Here is an 18,265-nt window from a genome sequence, read left to right on the forward strand (position 1 = left end):
AGAGACAGTGAGAGAGGGAGAGAGTGGTTGTGAACGTGAGGATCTGGTGCAGAGTGAGAGAGAGTGAGAGACAGTGAGAGAGGGAGAGAGTGGTTGTGAACGTGAGGATCTGGTGCAGAGTGAGAGAGAGTGAGAGAGAGTGAGAGATAGTGAGAGAGGGAGAGAGTGGTTGTGAACGTGAGGATCTGGTGCAGAGTGAGAGAGAGTGAGAGACAGTGAGAGAGGGAGAGAGTGGTTGTGAACGTGAGGATCTGGTGCAGAGTGAGAGAGAGTGAGAGACAGTGAGAGAGGGAGAGAGTGGTTGTGAACGTGAGGATCTGGTGCAGAGTGAGAGAGAGTGAGAGACAGTGAGAGAGGGAGAGAGTGGTTGTGAACATGAGGATCTGGTGCAGAGTCAGAGTGAGCCAGTCTCTCCAGCGCCCTGCCCAGTGCGGCCTGCGCTCCTCACTGGCTCGCTGGGAGCAGCGGGGTCCCAGGGGGCAGCCTCTCCGGCAGTGGGGACGGGGCAAGGTCAGGGCTCAGTGTCTCCCTGCGAGTCCCGGGCAGGGGGGACGGGACAAGGTCAGGGCTCAGTGTCTCCCTGCGAGTCCCGGGCAGGGGGGACGGGACAAGGTCAGGGCTCAGTGTCTCCCTGCGAGTCCCGGGCAGGGGGGACGGGACAAGGTCAGGGCTCAGTGTCTCCCTGCGAGTCCCGGGCAGGGGGGACGGGACAAGGTCAGGGCTCAGTGTCTCCCTGCGAGCCCCGGGCAGGGGGGACGGGACAAGGTCAGGGCTCAGTGTCTCCCTGCGAGTCCCGGGCAGGGGGGACGGGACAAGGTCAGGGCTCAGTGTCTCCCTGCGAGTCCCGGGCAGGGGGGACGGGACAAGGTCAGGGCTCAGTGTCTCCCTGCGAGCCCCGGGCAGGGGGGACGGGACAAGGTCAGGGCTCAGGGGCCGCCCGTTGAGCTGGGGGGGTGCGGGAGAGCTGGTGTGGCCGCTCGGGCCTCAGGGGAGCAGATCATGAGCCCAACAGGGACGCGCAGACTCCCCCGACAGGGGGTCAGTGTGTGGGACAGGCGGTCCTGGAGGGGGTCTGAACGGCAGCGGGGCCCCCCTGGGCCCACGGTGGCCCTGGTGCTGAGCGGTCCTGTCCTGCGTGGTTCCCCGGGAGCTGCGATTCCGGTTCTGAGGCCCGCGGGCCGCCGGCTCCCCCACCCCTCCCCCCACGCGAAAGACTGAGAGAAAGGGCACCCCCCCTCCCTCCCCGTCCTCCTCCGGCAGAACCGGTTCTGCAGGCCCGGCGCCGGCGGGGGGAGAGGGCAGGTCTCCGTCCCCACCCGGGCCCGCGGCGCCCCCCCCACCCTGCCTCCTTCACTCTCACTGCCCACAAGATTGAACACGCACTGCCAGGAAGTCATGACACGCCTTCGGAGAGAGAGAGGGAGGGAGAGAGAGAGAGACACGGAAATGCTGAAAATCATCACTGAGACGACAACAGAGTCGGCAGAGAGAGACACAGAGACGGACAGACGGGGAAACACTGAGAGAGACAGAAACACAGAGAGACAGACAGAGAAACACAGAGAGAGACAGAAACACAGAGAGACAGAGACAGAGAGAGACAGGCAGACGGGGAAATACAGAGAGAGACAGAAACACAGAGAGACAGAGACAGAGAGAGACAGACAGACGGGGAAACACTGAGAGAGACAGAAACACAGAGAGACAGACAGAGAAACACAGAGAGAGACAGAAACACAGAGAGACAGAGACAGAGAGAGACAGGCAGACGGGGAAATACAGAGAGAGACAGAAACACAGAGAGACAGAGACAGAGAGAGACAGACAGACGGGGAAACACTGAGAGAGACAGAAACACAGAGAGACAGACAGAGAAACACAGAGAGAGACAGAAACACAGAGAGACAGAGACAGAGAGAGACAGACAGACGGGGAAACACTGAGAGAGACAGAGAGAGACAGGGAAACAGAGAGACAGACAGAGAGAGACAGAGACAGAGACAGGAAAACACTGAGAGAGACAGACAGACAGAGAGAGGGAGACAGAGAAACAAGAAAACAGAGAAACGGGTAGACAAACAGAGAAACAGAAAGAGAAACACAGCGAGAGGGAGAAACCGCGAGAGAGACAGACGGAGAGAAGGGGTACAGAGAGCCGCAGGGGGAGGGGGACAGGGACAGTCGAGTGCACCGCGATCGAGGGACCTGGTCACTGTCGCGGCTCTGCGGGATGGGGCCAGCTCTCCTGCTGCTGTGTCTGTGCGGCGCGCAGGTCTGGGTAAGTGAGGCGCCCGAGGACAAACCTGATCAGACCTGTCTCACAGGGACGTGGGGCAGACGACGGACTGGCGTCCTGTGCCCGCGGCTCGCTGGGACAGACTCCAGCTGAGCTGGGCACGGGGCTTAGAATGTGTACGAAAACAGCAGAGTTATGAACAGGAGGAGGACTGTGGCTGCAGCGCTGCTTTCGGCAGTGAGAGGAATGCTGGGCGTCGCTCCTATTCCTGATGCACCTGAGCAACGGGCAGCTGTCTGTCCCGGTGGTCCGGCAGGTCCGTTTGCTTCGCCGGAGGTGCTCCACCGCGCAGCAGGCTGGCTGCTCGGGCGCAGTGGGGCGATGAGCTGGTGCAGCCGGGTTTCTGAAGGCCAGTTAACGCGCAGACTGAGGCTCCGTCTGCTGGGGGGGGCAGACTCAGCGACTTCACCGCAGCAGGAAGCTGCGGCCGCAGCACAGTGCTGGTGTCTCAAACGTGTACTCGGCTTTTGCACATTCGAATCCTCCCAGGCGGCAGGCTGAGCGCGCAAGGGTTTCCCAGACAGGGGAAGTGTAACTGAGGGTTTTTGTGGAAAGCACCGGTCTTCTCAAAGGCTGGTTAGCCTGTGCTCACGATATGGAAGCCAGGGTTGTTATCACGCGATACAGGGGAAACCCTGGTACTTCTGTGTGGGAACCTGCAGTCACAAGACAACATGAGAAACAGGGCTGTCCAGTCCTGGTCCTGGAGGGGTCAGTGTGTCTGCAGCAGTGCTGTCCAGTCCTGGTCCCGGAGGGGTCAGTGTGTCTGCAGCAGGGCTGTCCAGTCCTGGTCCCGGAGGGGTCAGTGTGTCTGCAGCAGGGCTGTCCAGTCCTGGTCCCGGAGGGGTCAGTGTGTCTGCAGCAGGGCTGTCCAGTCCTGGTCCCGGAGGGGTCAGTGTGTCTGCAGCAGGGCTGTCCAGTCCTGGTCCTGGAGGGGTCAGTCAGTGTGTCTGCAGCAGGGCTGTCCAGTCCTGGTCCTGGAGGGGTCAGTCAGTGTGTCTGCAGCAGGGCTGTCCAGTCCTGGTCCTGGAGGGGTCAGTGTGTCTGCAGCAGGGCTGTCCAGTCCTGGTCCTGGAGGGGACAGTGTGTCTGCAGCAGGGCTGTCCAGTCCTGGTCCTGGAGGGGTCAGTGTGTCTGTAGCAGGGCTGTCCAGTCCTGGTCCTGGAGGGGTCAGTCAGTGTGTCTGCAGCAGGGCTGTCCAGTCCTGGTCCTGGAGGGGTCAGTCAGTGTGTCTGCAGCAGGGCTGTCCAGTCCTGGTCCTGGAGGGGTCAGTCAGTGTGTCTGTAGCAGGGCTGTCCAGTCCTGGTCCTGGAGGGGTCAGTGTGTCTGCAGCAGGGCTGTCCATTCCTGGTCCTGGAGGGGTCAGTCAGTGTGTCTGCAGCAGGACTCTCCAGTCCTGGTCTTGAGGAGTCAGTGTGTCTGCAGCAGGGCTGTCCAGTCCTGGTCCTGGAGGGGTCAGTGTGTCTGCAGCAGGGCTGTCCAGTCCTGGTCCTGGAGGGGTCAGTCAGTGTGTCTGCAGCAGGGCTGTCCAGTCCTGGTCCTGGAGGGGTCAGTGTGTCTGCAGCAGGGCTGTCCAGTCCTGGTCCTGGAGGGGTCAGTGTGTCTGCAGCAGGGCTGTCCAGTCCTGGTCCTGGAGGGGTCAGTCAGTGTGTCTGCAGCAGGGCTGTCCATTCCTGGTCCTGGAGGGGTCAGTCAGTGTGTCTGCAGCAGGGCTGTCCAGTCCTGGTCCTGGAGGGGTCAGTGTGTCTGCAGCAGGGCTGTCCAGTCCTGGTCCTGGAGGGGTCAGTCAGTGTGTCTGCAGCAGGGCTGTCCAGTCCTGGTCCTGGAGGGGTCAGTGTGTCTGCAGTACAGCACAGTTTTCTTTATAAAACTGTTTGAATGGAGTATTGAACTTTACAGGCACCTCAAACATTCCAGAGAGTTTAACAGCGGATGAGCTGGTTCGGGTGTTAAAGTATAGTCTTGTTGGACCAGGAGGACCAGTGGTTCAGGTCCAGTCTTGCCGGAGCAGGAGGACAGCTGGTCCAATGGTGGGTCACACTGTTACAGAGTGTCAATCAGTCTGATTGATCAGTGCAGTTTAATCTTTTGCACAAGAGTTTGGTTCTCATCAGACCACACCCTGGGAACGTTGTGCGTGTGCATGTCAGGAGTTAAGTTCCTGGTATTTTCTGCGCGTGTTGCTGAAGTTCATACTGATGTCTGTCCATCAGAGTGCATTCCAGACATCTCTGCCACATTCCTTCTCCACTGTCACCCAGGGAGACCTGTTGTGTGGCTCCGTCTGGCGCTGTTTCCGAGTAACGAAGTGTTTTTCTGTCTCTCGTGTTCCCAGGCCGAGACACTGCGTGAGTATGACTTCGTGAGAACTGAAGACGGGTTACAGCCCTGCTCTGAGGATCTGTCTTCACTGTGAACTCAATGGCTAAATTGTTGTTCTCCGAGCGAAAACAGCCAGACCCACAATCCACCATCTCACTGTCCTGTCACTACAATCACTCCTCTGTTACTGAAATCACCATTCTGCCTCTGAAATCACCCTCTGTCACTGAAATCACTATCCTCTCTCTGAAATCACCCTCTGTCACTGAAATCACTCTTCTGGCTCTGAAATCGCTATCCTCTCTCTGAAATCACCCTCAGTCACTGAAATCACCATTCTGTCACTGAAATCACTATCCTCTCTCTGAAATCACCCTGTCACTGAAATCACTATCCTCTCTCTGAAATCACTCTCTGTCACTGAAATCACCATCCTGTCACTGAAATCACTATCCTGTCACTGAAATTACTATTCTGTCACTGAAATCATTGTTCTATTGCTGAAAGCACTATTCTGTCACTGAAATCACTATTCTGTCATTGAAATCACAAAGATATCACTTAAATAACAATAACTGCTGTGTCCCTCTGCTCCAGTGCTCCTCTGCTACTTTGGATATTACGAGTGTCTGTGTGTTTCCACGTCAGCTCAGAGTCTGTATGGTGCATTGTTTTGCAATGTTTTCTCGTTGCCACCTGCGCTCGTATATCTCCGTACCTCTGTGTCTCTCCAGCTGCCGCGGACAACGTCCAGTCCGTCACGGTGACCGGCCGCTCGGACACTCAGGTCAGCCTGCAGTGGAGCAGGGTGTCCAACAGCTCCTACAGGCTGGAGTTCAGCAACGGCACCAAGACAAACTCCAGTATAACAGACACAGGAGATCCGGTGACCGCAGTGGTCAGACAGCTCTCTCCTGGGACTCGCTTCAGCTTCACTCTCTACACTGTGTCTGAGCAGGGGAGCACCAGCAGTGGATTCACATTCTCCACAGTCACAAGTACGTCTCTCTCTTCCCTCTCCCTCTCTAACTCTCCCTCTGACTGTCTCTCTCTATCCTTCTCTCCCTCCCTCTCTGTCTCCCTCTAACTCCCTCTCCCTGCCTCTCTCTCCCTCCCTGTCACCTGTTCATGATCACCTGTTCCCGATCAGAAACCTCCCCTGGAGAACGCCCCTGGCTCTGTGCCTTCACGGCTGCAGAAGCCATGATCGTGCCTTAGTGACTCATGAAGCTCTTCTCAGAGCCGCCTGCAATTACTGGAGAAGGGCCCAAGTGGTCCAGTGAGCAAGACACCAGCACCATTCAGGGCTGTGGCGGACCTGCCGGGTTCTGGGGTCACCAGGGGCTGTATCTGGGAGCCCCCGGCTCATCGACTGCGCCAGACCTCAGCGAGGAAGAGGAGGAGTCCCGAGCTCGGGCAGGCTGCGTTAGCCCTGGTCGTGGTCTGCGATATTTCCCCCGGAGTGGAAACTCCTTTATTTGTTTGCAGTATTTATTCGTTCGGCCTGGCCCCAGGCCCGCCCGGTCCGGCTGGGCGCTGGCTGCGTTTCAGAGCAGCCCGGGCCCTGCTCACTGTCTGCAGATCCCCAGCGCTCGCCCCCGGGAAAAAACACGTCAGGTCGATGAACTAACTGGGCCTTTAGCAGACCATCAGGCCGGGGAGAAAACCAACAGCTGCTCGTTCAGATACCAGGAATGTGTCACTGTCCCCGTGGCCAGACACTAATTGTGTAGTGGAGGTTCCGGTTAGTGAGCAACACATTCAGATACCCCAGTTTCCTGCGCCCTCAGCCAGCTTGGAAGATCTGCACACACGGTGCTGCTGGGCGGACCGGCGCCCCCTGGTGTTCACCCTGAGATTAGATCAGATGAGGACGAGACATTGGAGCAGACAGCAAGGGAGAAGCCTCTCTGCCAAGGCAGCCCTTTGCGTTGTTACGTTGGGAATGGTCTTTTCTGTGGGGCGCTGAGACACAGAGCAGCTGAGATTCAAACAGGCGAGTAACCCAGTACAACCCAGTACAACCCAGTGCTCCATGACGGCGGAGGCGGATGCGTCCTAGTGCAGAACACTGCCCCAGCTGCCCTGTCTTCGTGGACGGCCGTCAGAACACACAGCGGGCAGCGATGACGCCGAGGAGGAGGAGGGAGGGGCTTCTTCCTCAGGGGTGACGGAGGCCTGTCTCTCTCTCTCGCAGCGCTGAACTGCTCCAGCCAGCGGTGGGCCGTGGACGACTCGACCGTGCGGGGCGAGATCGAGGGGCAGTTCAACTTCGCCACCGCCCTGCGCGGGCAGGAAGTGCTCAGCGGCGCCATCGCCGGGCAGCGGGTGTCCTTCTCCGGCCTGAGCCCCGGCTGCACCTACACCCTGGCCCTGTTCGTGCAGAGCGGCACCCAGGTGCTGGAGCAGTGCTCCCTCAGCCTTTCCATGGGTGAGTCTGACGCCCGCCCTGCGCCCTGTACCCCACCCTGTACCCCCGCCCTGCACCCCCACCCTGCACCCTGTACCCCACCCTGTACCCTGTACCCCCACCCCGCACCCTGCACCCCCACCCTGTACCCTGTACCCCACCCTGTACCCCCGCCCTGCACCCCCACCCTGCACCCCCACCCTGTACTCCCACCCTGCACCCTGTACCCCGCCCTGTACCCTGTACCCCCACCCTACACCCCCACCCTGCACCCTGTACCCCCACCCTGCACCCTGCACCCCCACCCTGTACCCTGTACCCCACCCTGTACCCTGCACCCTGTACCCCCACCCTGTACCCTGTACCCTGCACCCTGTACCCTCGCACACTGGAGACCAGTGGGCTCTTGAAGGACTCGCTGGTTGGCCCTGCCCACAGCTGCGTGACCTGCGCTCGTTCCCTGGGCCGCGGGGACTATGGAGCGGGCAGGGCGGCTGACCCGCGCTCGTTCCCTGGGCCGCGGGGACTATGGAGCGGGCAGGGCGGCTGACCCGCGCTCGTTCCCTGGGCCGCAGGGACTATGGAGCGGGCAGGGCGGCTGACCCGCGCTCGTTCCCTGGGCCGCGGGGACTATGGAGCAGGAGGGGCGGCTGACCCGCGCTCGTTCCCTGGGCCGCGGGGACGATGGAGCAGGCAGGGCAGCGAGGGGCTCTGCTGCAACACGGCGGCGGGCAGCACTTCCACAAGGCCGGCGGTCTCGCGCTCTGTTGCGAATTTGCGAACTGACCTGATTTTGCAGCGGCCGGGCCGAGGGACTGGACCTGTGGCTCCGCTGGCCGGGCTCGGGCCGGGTGTGCCTGAGCGAGCCCGTCTCTCTCTCTCTCTCTTCCAGACGCCGCCCAGGTGCCGGAGGTCACGGTGCACCTCCTCAGCAGCAGCGAGCTGTCGGTGAACTGGACCAGCGCCCCGGGCTGCGTCAGGCGGTACCGGGCGTCCTTCGCTGGGCCCGGGAGGTCCTTCCGGACCAACACCACGGCCACGGGCCTGTACTTCTCCAGGCTGCGGCCCGGCTCCCGGTACACCGCCGGCGTCGTCACCGAGGGCGAGGGCAGGGACTCGGCGGAGGTCACGGGCTCTGGAGCGACCTGTGAGTCGGGGCGCCCCCCACCCCTCTCCCCTGTCACACTGTCGCACGCCCAGGGTGGGGGTCACCCTGATCTGGGTTCGGCTCCTGGGGTGCTGTCTGTGTGGAGTCTGCATGTTCTCCCAGCGTTTTTGTGTATGTGTCCCCTGTGATGGACTGGCCCTGGTGTGAGTGTGTGTGTCCTGTGATGGACTGGCCCTGGTGTGTGAGTGTGTGTGTCTGTGTGTGTCCTGTGATCGACTGGCCCTGGTGTGAGTGTGCGTGTGTGTCTATGTGTCTGTGTGTGTCCTGTGATGGACTGGCCCTAGTGTGTGTGATTTGAGTGTGTGTGTGACTTGTGATGGACTGGCCCTGGTGTGAGTGTGTGTGTGTCCTGTGATGGACTGGCCCTGGTGTGAGTGTGTGTGTGTGTCCTGTGATGGACTGGCCCTGGTGTGAGAGTGTGTGTGTCCTGTGATGGACTGGCCCTGGTGTGAGTGTGTGTGTGTGTCTATGTGTCTATGTGTGTCCTGTGATGGACTGGCACTAGTGTGTGTGATTTGAGTGTGTGTGTGTCCTGTGATGGACTGGCCGTGGTGTGAGTGTGTGTGTGTCCTGTGATGGACTGGCCCTGGTGTGTCTGTGTGTGTCCTGTGATGGACTGGCATCCTGTCCAGGCTGTACCCTGCCCTGTGCCTGGTGCTTGCTGGGATAGACTCCTGCTCCCCTGTGACCCTGAACTGGACACAGAGGTTAGACGATGGGAGAGTCGAAGAAGTTAGTTTAAGGGGAGAAAGTGTCCTAATTTAATCGTGCCTCCTCTGTGCCTCTCCAGCCGTCCTGCCCAACGTCCAGTCCGTGACGGTGACCGGCCGCTCGGACACTCAGGTCAGCCTGCAGTGGAAGAGAGTGTCCAGTGGCTCGGCCCCTCAGTACTCCTACAGGCTGGAGTTCAGCAACGGCACCAAGACAGACTCCAGTATAACAGACACAGGAGAGCTGGTGACCGCGGTGGTCAGACAGCTCTCTCCTGGGACTCGCTACAGCTTCACTCTCTACACTGTGTCTGAGCAGGGGAACACCAGCAGTGGATTCACATTCTCCACAGTCACAAGTACGTCTCTCTCTTCCCTCTCCCTCTGACTGTCTCTGCCTGTCTCTCTCTCTCAGTTCAATTCAATTTCAATTCCAGGTGCTTTATGAGCATGACCGATGGGTACAATCAGTGTTGCCAAAGCAAATAAAATAATGAAATTCACATGAAATAACAAAAAATAAAAGTCAAATAAAATGTACAGACATATTACAGACATTTACAACACAGACATATTATAAACTATTGACATATACTGTGGACAGATGGAGAATTATTGGGAGACAGGCTCACTGGTCCTCAAGCTGGGAGGCTTCCTTTCATCCTCCAGCTCGTTCTGCGAGGAGAATCGGATTTCGAACAAACGCACGATTCTCCTCGCCTGCGAGTGTGGTGCTCTAGGAAGCTCTAGGGGTCAAAGGGGTTTAAAAGACGAAGCAAACTCTCACGCCGCCCCCGGTCAGTGTAACAGGCACTGCTCTCTGCCCACAGCGATGGACTGCTCCAGTCAGACCTGGACCACCAAGGGCACGATCGAAGGGGAGATCAAGGGTCAGTTCAACCTCGCCAGCGCCGTTCGTGGGGAGGAGGTGAAGACCAGCAAAATCGACAAAAACAAGATCACCTTCACCGACCTCAGCCCCGGCTGTTCCTACACCGTCTTCCTGTACGCCCAGAGTGGAACACAGGTGTTACTGCAGTGTTCCTTGAATAAGACCATAGGTGAGTCTGCCGAGCTCGCAGTGCAGTGTTCATGTACTGGAGTGTCCAGTCAGTGTGTGTGTATTAACCCCTCTCTCTCTCAGTGCAGTGTTCATGTACTGGAGTGTCCAGTCAGTGTGTCTGTATTAACCCCTCTCTCTCAGTGCAGTGTTCATGTACTGGAGTGTCCAGTCAGTGTGTCTGTATTAACCCCTCTCTCTCGCAGTGCAGTGTTCATGTACTGGAGTGTCCAGTCAGTGTGTCTGTATTAACCCCTCTCTCTCTCAGTGCAGTGTTCATGTACTGGAGTGTCCAGTCAATGTGTGTGTATTAACCCCTCTCTCTCAGTGCAGTGTTAATGTACTGGAGTGTCCAGTCAGTGTGTCTATATGAACCCCTCTCTCTCTCAGTGCAGTGTTAATGTACTGGAGTGTCCAGTCAGTGTGTGTGTATGAACCCCTCTCTCTCAGTGCAGTGTTCATGTACTGGAGTGTCCAGTCAGTGTGTCTGTATGAACCCCTCTCTCTCTCAGTGCAGTGTTCATGTACTGGAGTGTCCAGTCAGTGTGTGTGTATTAACCCCTCTCTCTCTCTCAGATTTCCTGTATTATTTGTCTGTTTTGTTTCTTCCTTGCAGATGCAGACCCTGTGTCTGGGGTCACTGTCCGCCCTGTGAAGCCCCGAGTGCTGGCCGCCAGCTGGCCGGGCGCCAGGGGCTGTGTCAAACAGTACAGAGTGTCGGTCAGTGGCCCTGACCTGCAGAGCTTCACCAAGTCCACTACTGGCACTGCTCTGGACATCCCTGACCTGCAGCCTGGCTGTAACTACACTGTAGGGGTCACCACTGAGGGGGAGGGCAGAGACTCCACTGAGGTCACCAGCACAGCCGCTACCGGTGAGTCGCCCGGGGCAACGGGCTGAGCGCGTTCCTCCGCCAGCCGGCAGCCTCGGTTCTGAAACGGGCAGGTGGTTCTGTGTTGCGGCGGGCCCTGAGGTTTCCGGGCCGGGCGGGATCGCCCGGGGTCGCCCTCTGGATTCTCCGGGATTCTTCGGGATGGCTCGGTGGCAGCCGGGTCAGAGGGATGATGAAGGAGCAAGTGGGAGGGAGGGTGCGAGGAGGAGGAGGAGGGTGTCCGCGGGGGTCCTGGTGCGAGCACGCTGCAGACTCCGGCCCGGCGCTGACCCTGCCCGCCTCTCCCCCCCACAGAGGCGCCGGCCGTGTCCCAGGTCACAGCCCGCCCCCGCGGCCCCCACGTGCTGGCCGTCAGCTGGCCCCAGGCGGGGGGCTGCGTGCGGGGCTACGTGGTCTACGCCTCGGGCGCCTGCTCCCCGGAGAGGGCGAGGACCGCGGTCGGCACCACGGCGGTGGAGGTCGGCGACCTGCGGCCCGGCTGCACCTACACCGTCGCCGTGGCCACCGTGGGACAGGGCAGGAACACCTCTCCCAACGTCACCAGTACAGCCACCACCCGTGAGTCACCGCTGCCCAGACCCCAGACTGGACCGGCGATCTCTGGACTGTGGGGGTACAGTGTGACCCAGACTGGACCGGCGATCTCTGGACTGTGGGGGTACAGTGTGACCCAGACTGGACCAGTGATCTCTGGACTGTGGGGTACAGTGTGACCCAGACTGGACCAGTGATCTCTGGACTGTAGGGGTACAGTGTGACCCAGACTGGACCTGTGATCTCTGGACTGTGGGAGTACAGTGTGACCCAGACTGGACCGGCGATCTCTGGACTGTGGGGTTACAGTGTGACCCAGACTGGACCGGCGATCTCTGGACTGTGGGGGTACAGTGTGACCCAGACTGGACCGGCGATCTCTGGACTGTAGGGGTACAGTGTGACCCAGACTGGACCGGCGATCTCTGGACTGTAGGGGTACAGTGTGACCAGACTGGACCGGCGATCTCTGGACTGTAGGGGTACAGTGTGACCAGACTGGACCGGCGATCTCTGGACTAGGGGGGTACAGTGTGACCCAGACTGGACCGGCGATCTCTGGACTGTGGGGGTACAGTGTGACCCAGACTGGACCTGTGATCTCTGGACTGGAGGGGTACAGTGTGACCCAGACTGGACCTGTGATCTCTGGACTGGAGGGGTACAGTGTGACCCAGACTGGACCTGTGATCTCTGGACTGGAGGGGTACAGTGTGACAATTTTCATACACAATGCACATTCCTTACGTGGCACCGAATACTGTGGCTCTGGCTCCGTCTCAGCCCGTTCCTGTGTCTCTGCTCTCAGCGCCCCAGACTCCGAAGAACGTGACAGTGAAGGACATCACAGGTGACAGAGCCCGGATCTCCTGGGAGCCCATCACAGAGGGAAACTACACGGGCTTCGAGGTGACTTACATTACGTCCAACGGTTCGAGCCAGATGCTCAACGTGTCCGGTACCAGCGTGATACTGGAGGGCCTGACCCCTGGGGTGAATTACAGCACCTCTGTGTCGAGCTACGTCATGGTGGAAGGGACCAAGATTCACAGCTCTGCCGTCACCAGTCATTTCCAAACAGGTAAGACTCCCCAGAAGGACCACTGCCTGGGGTCTCACCATGAACAGACAGTGAGCCCGTCTCTCAATAATAATAATACAGTGTGTGATCTCCTGTCCCAGCCTGAGGAACAGTGAGCCTGTCTCTCAATAATAATAATACAGTGTGTGATCTCCTGTCCCAGCCTGAGGAACAGACAGTGAGCCCGTCTCTCAATAATAATAATACAGTGTGTGATCTTCTGTCCCAGCCTGAGGAACAGACAGTGAGCCTGTCTCTCAATAATAATAATACAGTGTGTGATCTTCTGTCCCAGCCTGAGGAACAGACAGTGAGCCTGTCTCTCAATAATAATAATACAGTGTGTGATCTCCTGTCCCAGCCTGAGGAACAGTGAGCCTGTCTCTCAATAATAATAATACAGTGTGTGATCTCCTGTCCCAGCCTGAGGAACAGACAGTGAGCCTGTCTCTCAATAATAATAATACAGTGTGTGATCTCCTGTCCCAGCCTGAGGAGCAGACAGTGAGTCTGTCTCTCAATAATAATAATACAGTGTGTGATCTCCTGTCCCAGCCTGAGGAACAGACAGTGAGCCTGTCTCTCAATAATAATAATAGTGTGTGATCTCCTGTTCCAGCCTGAGGAACAGATAGTGAGCCTGTCTCTCAATAATAATAGTAATACAGTGTGCGATTTCTGGTCCAGTCTGGGTCACACTGTACCCCCACAGTCCAGAGATCACTGGTCCAGTCTGGGTCACACTGTACCCCTACAGTCCAGAGATGGCCGGTCTAGTCTGGGTCACACTGTAACCCCTACAGTCCAGAGATGGCCGGTCCAGTCTGGGTCACGCTGTACCCCTACAGTCCAGAGATCGCCGGTCCAGTCTGGGTCACACTGTACCCCTACAGTCCAGAGATGGCCGGTCCAGTCTGGACTGGATCATACTGTAATTACGAATGAACCCAACATGATCACTCTAGGCCTGGGCTATCCAGGCAGAGTTACAAGGTCGTCCTGTTCCCAGTCCTGCCCTCAGTTACTGGACCTGAGCTGAGAGAGCCCTCCTCTAGGCTGCCAGACTCTCGTTTCAAACAGAAGAAAAGTGTGCCACGAAGGTGCTGTCCATCGAAAAAACAACATAAGAAACGGGATCATCTGGACGTCTGCAAGCACACTCCAAAATACACTCATTGTTTAAAAAGCTGCCAATGTTTCAGCACAAAAGCCTTCATCAGGACAAACTTACTTGTTCGTCTTTGTATATCTGTAGCTTATTTTGCAATTTGGCCAGCAAGGCAGCTGTTGTGCTGTGTTCTCTCCATCTGTGAAGAGGCACCACCCACTGCATCTCAACAAAATAGACAAGGAAGTGAGGTCTGTTCATCGCAACCACCTTGCATCACACTTATCTGCGCCGGGGCTCCTGTCACACAGAATTTGCATGTAGCTCGTTAAAGGGCCACACTGAGAGAGAAACCTTTGTCCTAAGCCCAACCCACGTCTCTGGAAAGCTCGGGCAATTCTGTGTTTGAGGTTTGGAAGAGAAAAGCAGGGCTTGTCATGAGCTGTGTTTTCTTTATGGCTGCGCTGTCTTTGAGTTAAACACAGGCGTGTGTGTGGGGGAATAAACTGCATGTCTGCTGGGTTCTTTACTTTCTTGGGGGGTTAAAAGTTTGGTGTGATTCTAATTTCTTCCTTTTTTGTATCTCTTTTTATTTCTCAGTGCCTGCAGCAAAGGCCTATAACCCAGCAGGTAAGAACAGAAGGGAAACCAGGGAACAGAGGGGACAGAGTAGTGAAACAGAGAGAGAGAGATACCAGTGAACAGAGGGACAGAGCAGTGAAACAGAGAGAGAGATACCAGTGAACAGAGGGACAGAGCAGTGAAACAGAGAGAGAGATACCAGTGAACAGAGGGACAGAGCAGTGAAACAGAGAGAGAGATACCAGTGAACAGAGGGACAGAGCAGTGAAACAGAGAGAGAGATACCAGTGAACAGAGGGACAGAGCAGTGAAACAGAGAGAGAGATACCAGTGAACAGAGGGACAGAGCAGTGAAACAGAGAGAGAGATACCAGTGAACAGAGGGACAGAGCAGTGAAACAGAGAGAGAGATACCAGTGAACAGAGGGACAGAGCAGTGAAACAGAGAGAGAGATACCAGTGAACAGAGGGACAGAGCAGTGAAACAGAGAGAGAGAGATACCAGTGAACAGAGGGACAGAGCAGTGAAACAGAGAGAGAGATACCAGTGAACAGAGGGACAGAGCAGTGAAACAGAGAGAGAGATACCAGTGAACAGAGGGACAGAGCAGTGAAACAGAGAGAGAGATACCAGTGAACAGAGGGACAGAGCAGTGAAACAGAGAGAGAGATACCAGTGAACAGAGGGACAGAGCAGTGAAACAGAGAGAGAGATACCAGTGAACAGAGGGATAGAGCAGTGAAACAGAGAGAGAGAGATACCAGTGAACAGAGGGACAGAGCAGTGAAACAGAGAGAGAGATACCAGTGAACAGAGGGACAGAGCAGTGAAACAGAGAGAGAGATACCAGTGAACAGAGGGACAGAGCAGTGAAACAGAGAGAGAGATACCAGTGAACAGAGGGACAGAGTAGTGAAACAGAGAGAGAGATACCAGTGAACAGAGGGACAGAGCAGTGAAACAGAGAGAGAGAGATACCAGTGAACAGAGGGACAGAGTAGTGAAACAGAGAGAGAGATACCAGTGTGAGTCAGTCAGTGTGCCAGGATTCACTCCTCTCCATCTCACTCTCTCTGCACCAGTGATTGCAGGGGTGGTGATCGGAGGACTTGTGGTCTTCGCTCTGATCGTCTTCCTCATTCGTCGGAGGAAGACGCGCCGTTTCAGGTACGTTCTGCTGGCTGTGGAGGGTGAAAGGTCACTTGCGTTAGGGGATCAGCTGTCGAGCGATGATTCTAACAAGCGCCCGAGTTTCAGACACAACGCTGGTTTCACCTAAGGAAAAATCGCACGAGACGATTCTCACAGTCTCACTCCCAGCCAGTGAAGTCGACTTTTCTAAATAACGGTTTCTTGTTTTTTTTTTCAAATCAGAAGCTCTCGTAACACAACATGACCCTGTTCGCACCGGGGGGGAATCAGGCGCTCGAGATCGCTAACCGGTTTCTCCCCTCGGCTCCGCAGGCGCGGCGGAGACGATCTCGCCGACCAGCTCCTCGATTAAAGCTCCAGGCCCCTGTAATCAAACTCCTCCTGCTCCGACACCAACAGAAGAAGACCCCCGTGGAGGTGCTCCCCTCTCCCTGACGGGAGCGACGCCTCTGCTCGGGGCGGCCCAGCCCGCACCCCGTCTTCTGCCCCGATCTGGGTGCTCACACGACCTCGAACAGGAGCAGGAAGCGCCGATCCAACTTTCTCTCGATTCTCCTTCCTCTGCCGGACGTGGGGCCTTAAGAATGTTTTCACGCGAATGTCGTTGTTTGGTGCGAATTTAATTCTTCGGATTTCATTTGAATTTTTTTTCTCCACTTTCCCCTCTGGTTCGATGGGTTGCCTATGTATAAAAATCAGACTCGAAATAAAACGTTGGGCCGGTCTGCTCTGTGTTATGAGTGTGGGGGGTGCTGGTGGAGGCGCGGGAGATCAGACGCCCCCCGGAAGCAGAAAACGAGGCGCTGGGCTAGTCCTGGGGTGCGTCTTCCCGAGCCTGGTGGTCTTCCCTGATTTGGGGATTTCTCCCAGACTTTCAGAGCGGGAGCTTGGTCTTTCTGTCCCTGCCTGCCGCTCGGGGCTCGGCCCGCGGCTCGGCTCGGCTCCGCTCTGGCGGGTTTTAAAGGCGGAACCAGACCGCGAGCCGGGCCGACACGCACGGCGGCGGAACCGCGCCCTCTGGGCCCCAGCCGAACCCTCCGCTGGCCGGGTAACAACAAGGCCGATCGGAGCTGCGCCCCCAGCTCCCAGAACACGGCAGCAGCAGGTGGAACCCCGGGCTTGAGACGGAAACAAACTGCAGGTATTCCTAGTCCGGCGAGGCCTCTTCCGGGCCCTTCCAGGCCTGCTGAGTGGACACAGTGAGTGGACACAGGACACGCGTGAGAGAGGGACCATGGGACCTGTTTAAAGCCCGCCTGCTTCCCTGCCCATGAGAGCAGTTCTCCGTGAACACCTGCGCCTGTGGAGGTGTGTTGGGTCTCTGGGCAAGCCCGCAGGGATATCTATACGGGCCCCCGTCACTGCGACACAGGGCTCTGAAGCCGGGGGGGCTCTCTGCCTGTGCTCCCAACAGCGCTGCGCGGAGGACGAGTCAAGAAACGGCGCAGAGGCCCAGGACGTCAGAGTCCGGGGATTGATCAAGTCCCGCAGCAGCGCACTAGTTGTGAATCTCGGCCTGACTCTTCCGCGGCTGGGAAAACGAGTATTTCCGCGGTCGACTGATCAGGGGAGGGGCAGCCAGGGGCCCGGGCGGGAGGTGTCGTGAATTTAACGTGCTTAGCCACTCTGGCCTGGGATGCTGTAGCCAGGAGCCATATCACCCTGCAGCTCACAACTGGCTGCCCACTGGAGCCCAGCAGTGTGGGCCTGGTCAGTACCTGGAGGGGAGACTCCTGGGAGAGGTGTGAGTGGGGCCAGCAGGGGGCGCTCTCACCCAGCTCACAGCCCCACTGGAGCCCAGCAGTGTGGGCCTGGTCAGTACCTGGAGGGCAGACTGCTGGGAGAGGTGTGAGTGGGGCCAGCAGGGGGCGCTCTCACCCAGCTCACAGCCCCACTGGAGCCCAGCAGTGTGGGCCTGGCCAGTACCTGGAGGGGAGACTGCTGGGAGAGGTGTGAGTGGGGCCAGCAGGGGGCGCTCTCACCCAGCTCACAGCCCCACTGGAGCCCAGCAGTGTGGGCCTGGTCAGTACCTGGAGGGGAGACTGCTGGGAGAGCTGAGGCTGCTGCTGGGAGAGGTGTGAGTGGGGCCAGCAGGGGGCGCTCACCCTGAGGTCTGTGTGGGTCCTAATGCCCCAGTATAGTGATGGGGACACTAGACTGTAAACAGGCGCCGTCCTTCGGATGAGACGTAAAACCGAGGTCCTGACTCTCTGTGGTCATTAAAAATCCCAGGGCGTCTCTCGAAAAGAGTAGGGGTGTCACCCCAGTGTCCTGGACAAATTCCCCATTGGCCCTTATCAATCATGGCCTCCTAATAATCCCCCTCTGTGAATTGGCTCCATCACTCTGCTCTCCTCCCCACTGAGAGCTGGTGTGTGGGGAGCGTTCTGGCGCACTATGGCTGCCGTCCCATCATCCAGGTGGGGCTGCGCACTGGTGGGGGTGGAGGGGATCCCCATTACCTGTAAAGCGTTTTGAGTGGAGTGTCCAGAAGAGCGGTATATAAGTGTAAGCAGTTATTATTATTATTATTATTATTATTATTATCCCCTGTGGAGCAGCAGGTCTGTAAGGGCGCTGCAGAGTCTCGCACGGGGGGAGTACTGGAGCTCGGGGGGGAGTGTGACGCACGACACACACTCCGACACGCCGACTGAAATGAAAACCAGGGCACCAGGGGGCGCTGCCGTCGCGGGAAGAGGAATTATTTATTGCCGGTTCGTGACTGGGAGCCCCGCGCCCCAGGACCGCAAACACGCGTTTCGGTTAAAGAGAAGAAAAAAAAAGCCGCTCCTCGGTGCCCCGTGGGTGTGGGGTGTCCCACCCGTGTCCTCCTGAGCTGCAGGCCGTGGAACCGGCCCGGCTGGGTCACAGCAGCAGCAGACGGAGCTGCGATCTGGCCCGTGATCCCGGCGCCGGTTCCGCCGGTTCTGATGAGGTGGCGATGGG

The 18,265-nt window shown here is 57.8% G+C and overlaps 1 protein-coding gene across 1 annotated transcript; it reads left to right on the plus strand.

Moving 5' to 3' along the window:
- The first annotated feature begins 1,683 nt into the window (after nt 1-1,683).
- LOC138240694 (receptor-type tyrosine-protein phosphatase H-like) lies at nt 1,684-16,041 on the plus strand. The gene is made up of 13 exons (XM_069191821.1): nt 1,684-1,964; nt 2,190-2,278; nt 5,353-5,616; nt 6,816-7,049; nt 7,921-8,175; nt 8,987-9,265; nt 9,737-9,967; nt 10,583-10,840; nt 11,153-11,416; nt 12,201-12,473; nt 14,182-14,211; nt 15,247-15,331; nt 15,629-16,041. Exons 4-13 carry the CDS (start codon nt 7,046-7,048, stop codon nt 15,666-15,668), a joined length of 1,719 nt encoding a protein of 572 aa, XP_069047922.1. The 5' UTR covers nt 1,684-1,964; nt 2,190-2,278; nt 5,353-5,616; nt 6,816-7,045; the 3' UTR covers nt 15,669-16,041.
- The last annotated feature ends 2,224 nt before the right edge of the window (nt 16,042-18,265 follow it).

Source organism: Lepisosteus oculatus, chromosome 7 (genome assembly GCF_040954835.1).
Source record: "Lepisosteus oculatus isolate fLepOcu1 chromosome 7, fLepOcu1.hap2, whole genome shotgun sequence".
Taxonomy (NCBI): Eukaryota; Metazoa; Chordata; class Actinopteri; order Semionotiformes; family Lepisosteidae; genus Lepisosteus; species Lepisosteus oculatus.

Excerpts from the sequence above, each read along its gene's own strand:
- LOC138240694 (XM_069191821.1), top strand. Across the intron at positions 8,176-8,986 it reads CACGGGCTCTGGAGCGACCT|CCGTCCTGCCCAACGTCCAG; the intron begins GTGAGTCGGGGC and ends GTGCCTCTCCAG. Across the intron at positions 11,417-12,200 it reads CACCAGTACAGCCACCACCC|CGCCCCAGACTCCGAAGAAC; the intron begins GTGAGTCACCGC and ends CTCTGCTCTCAG.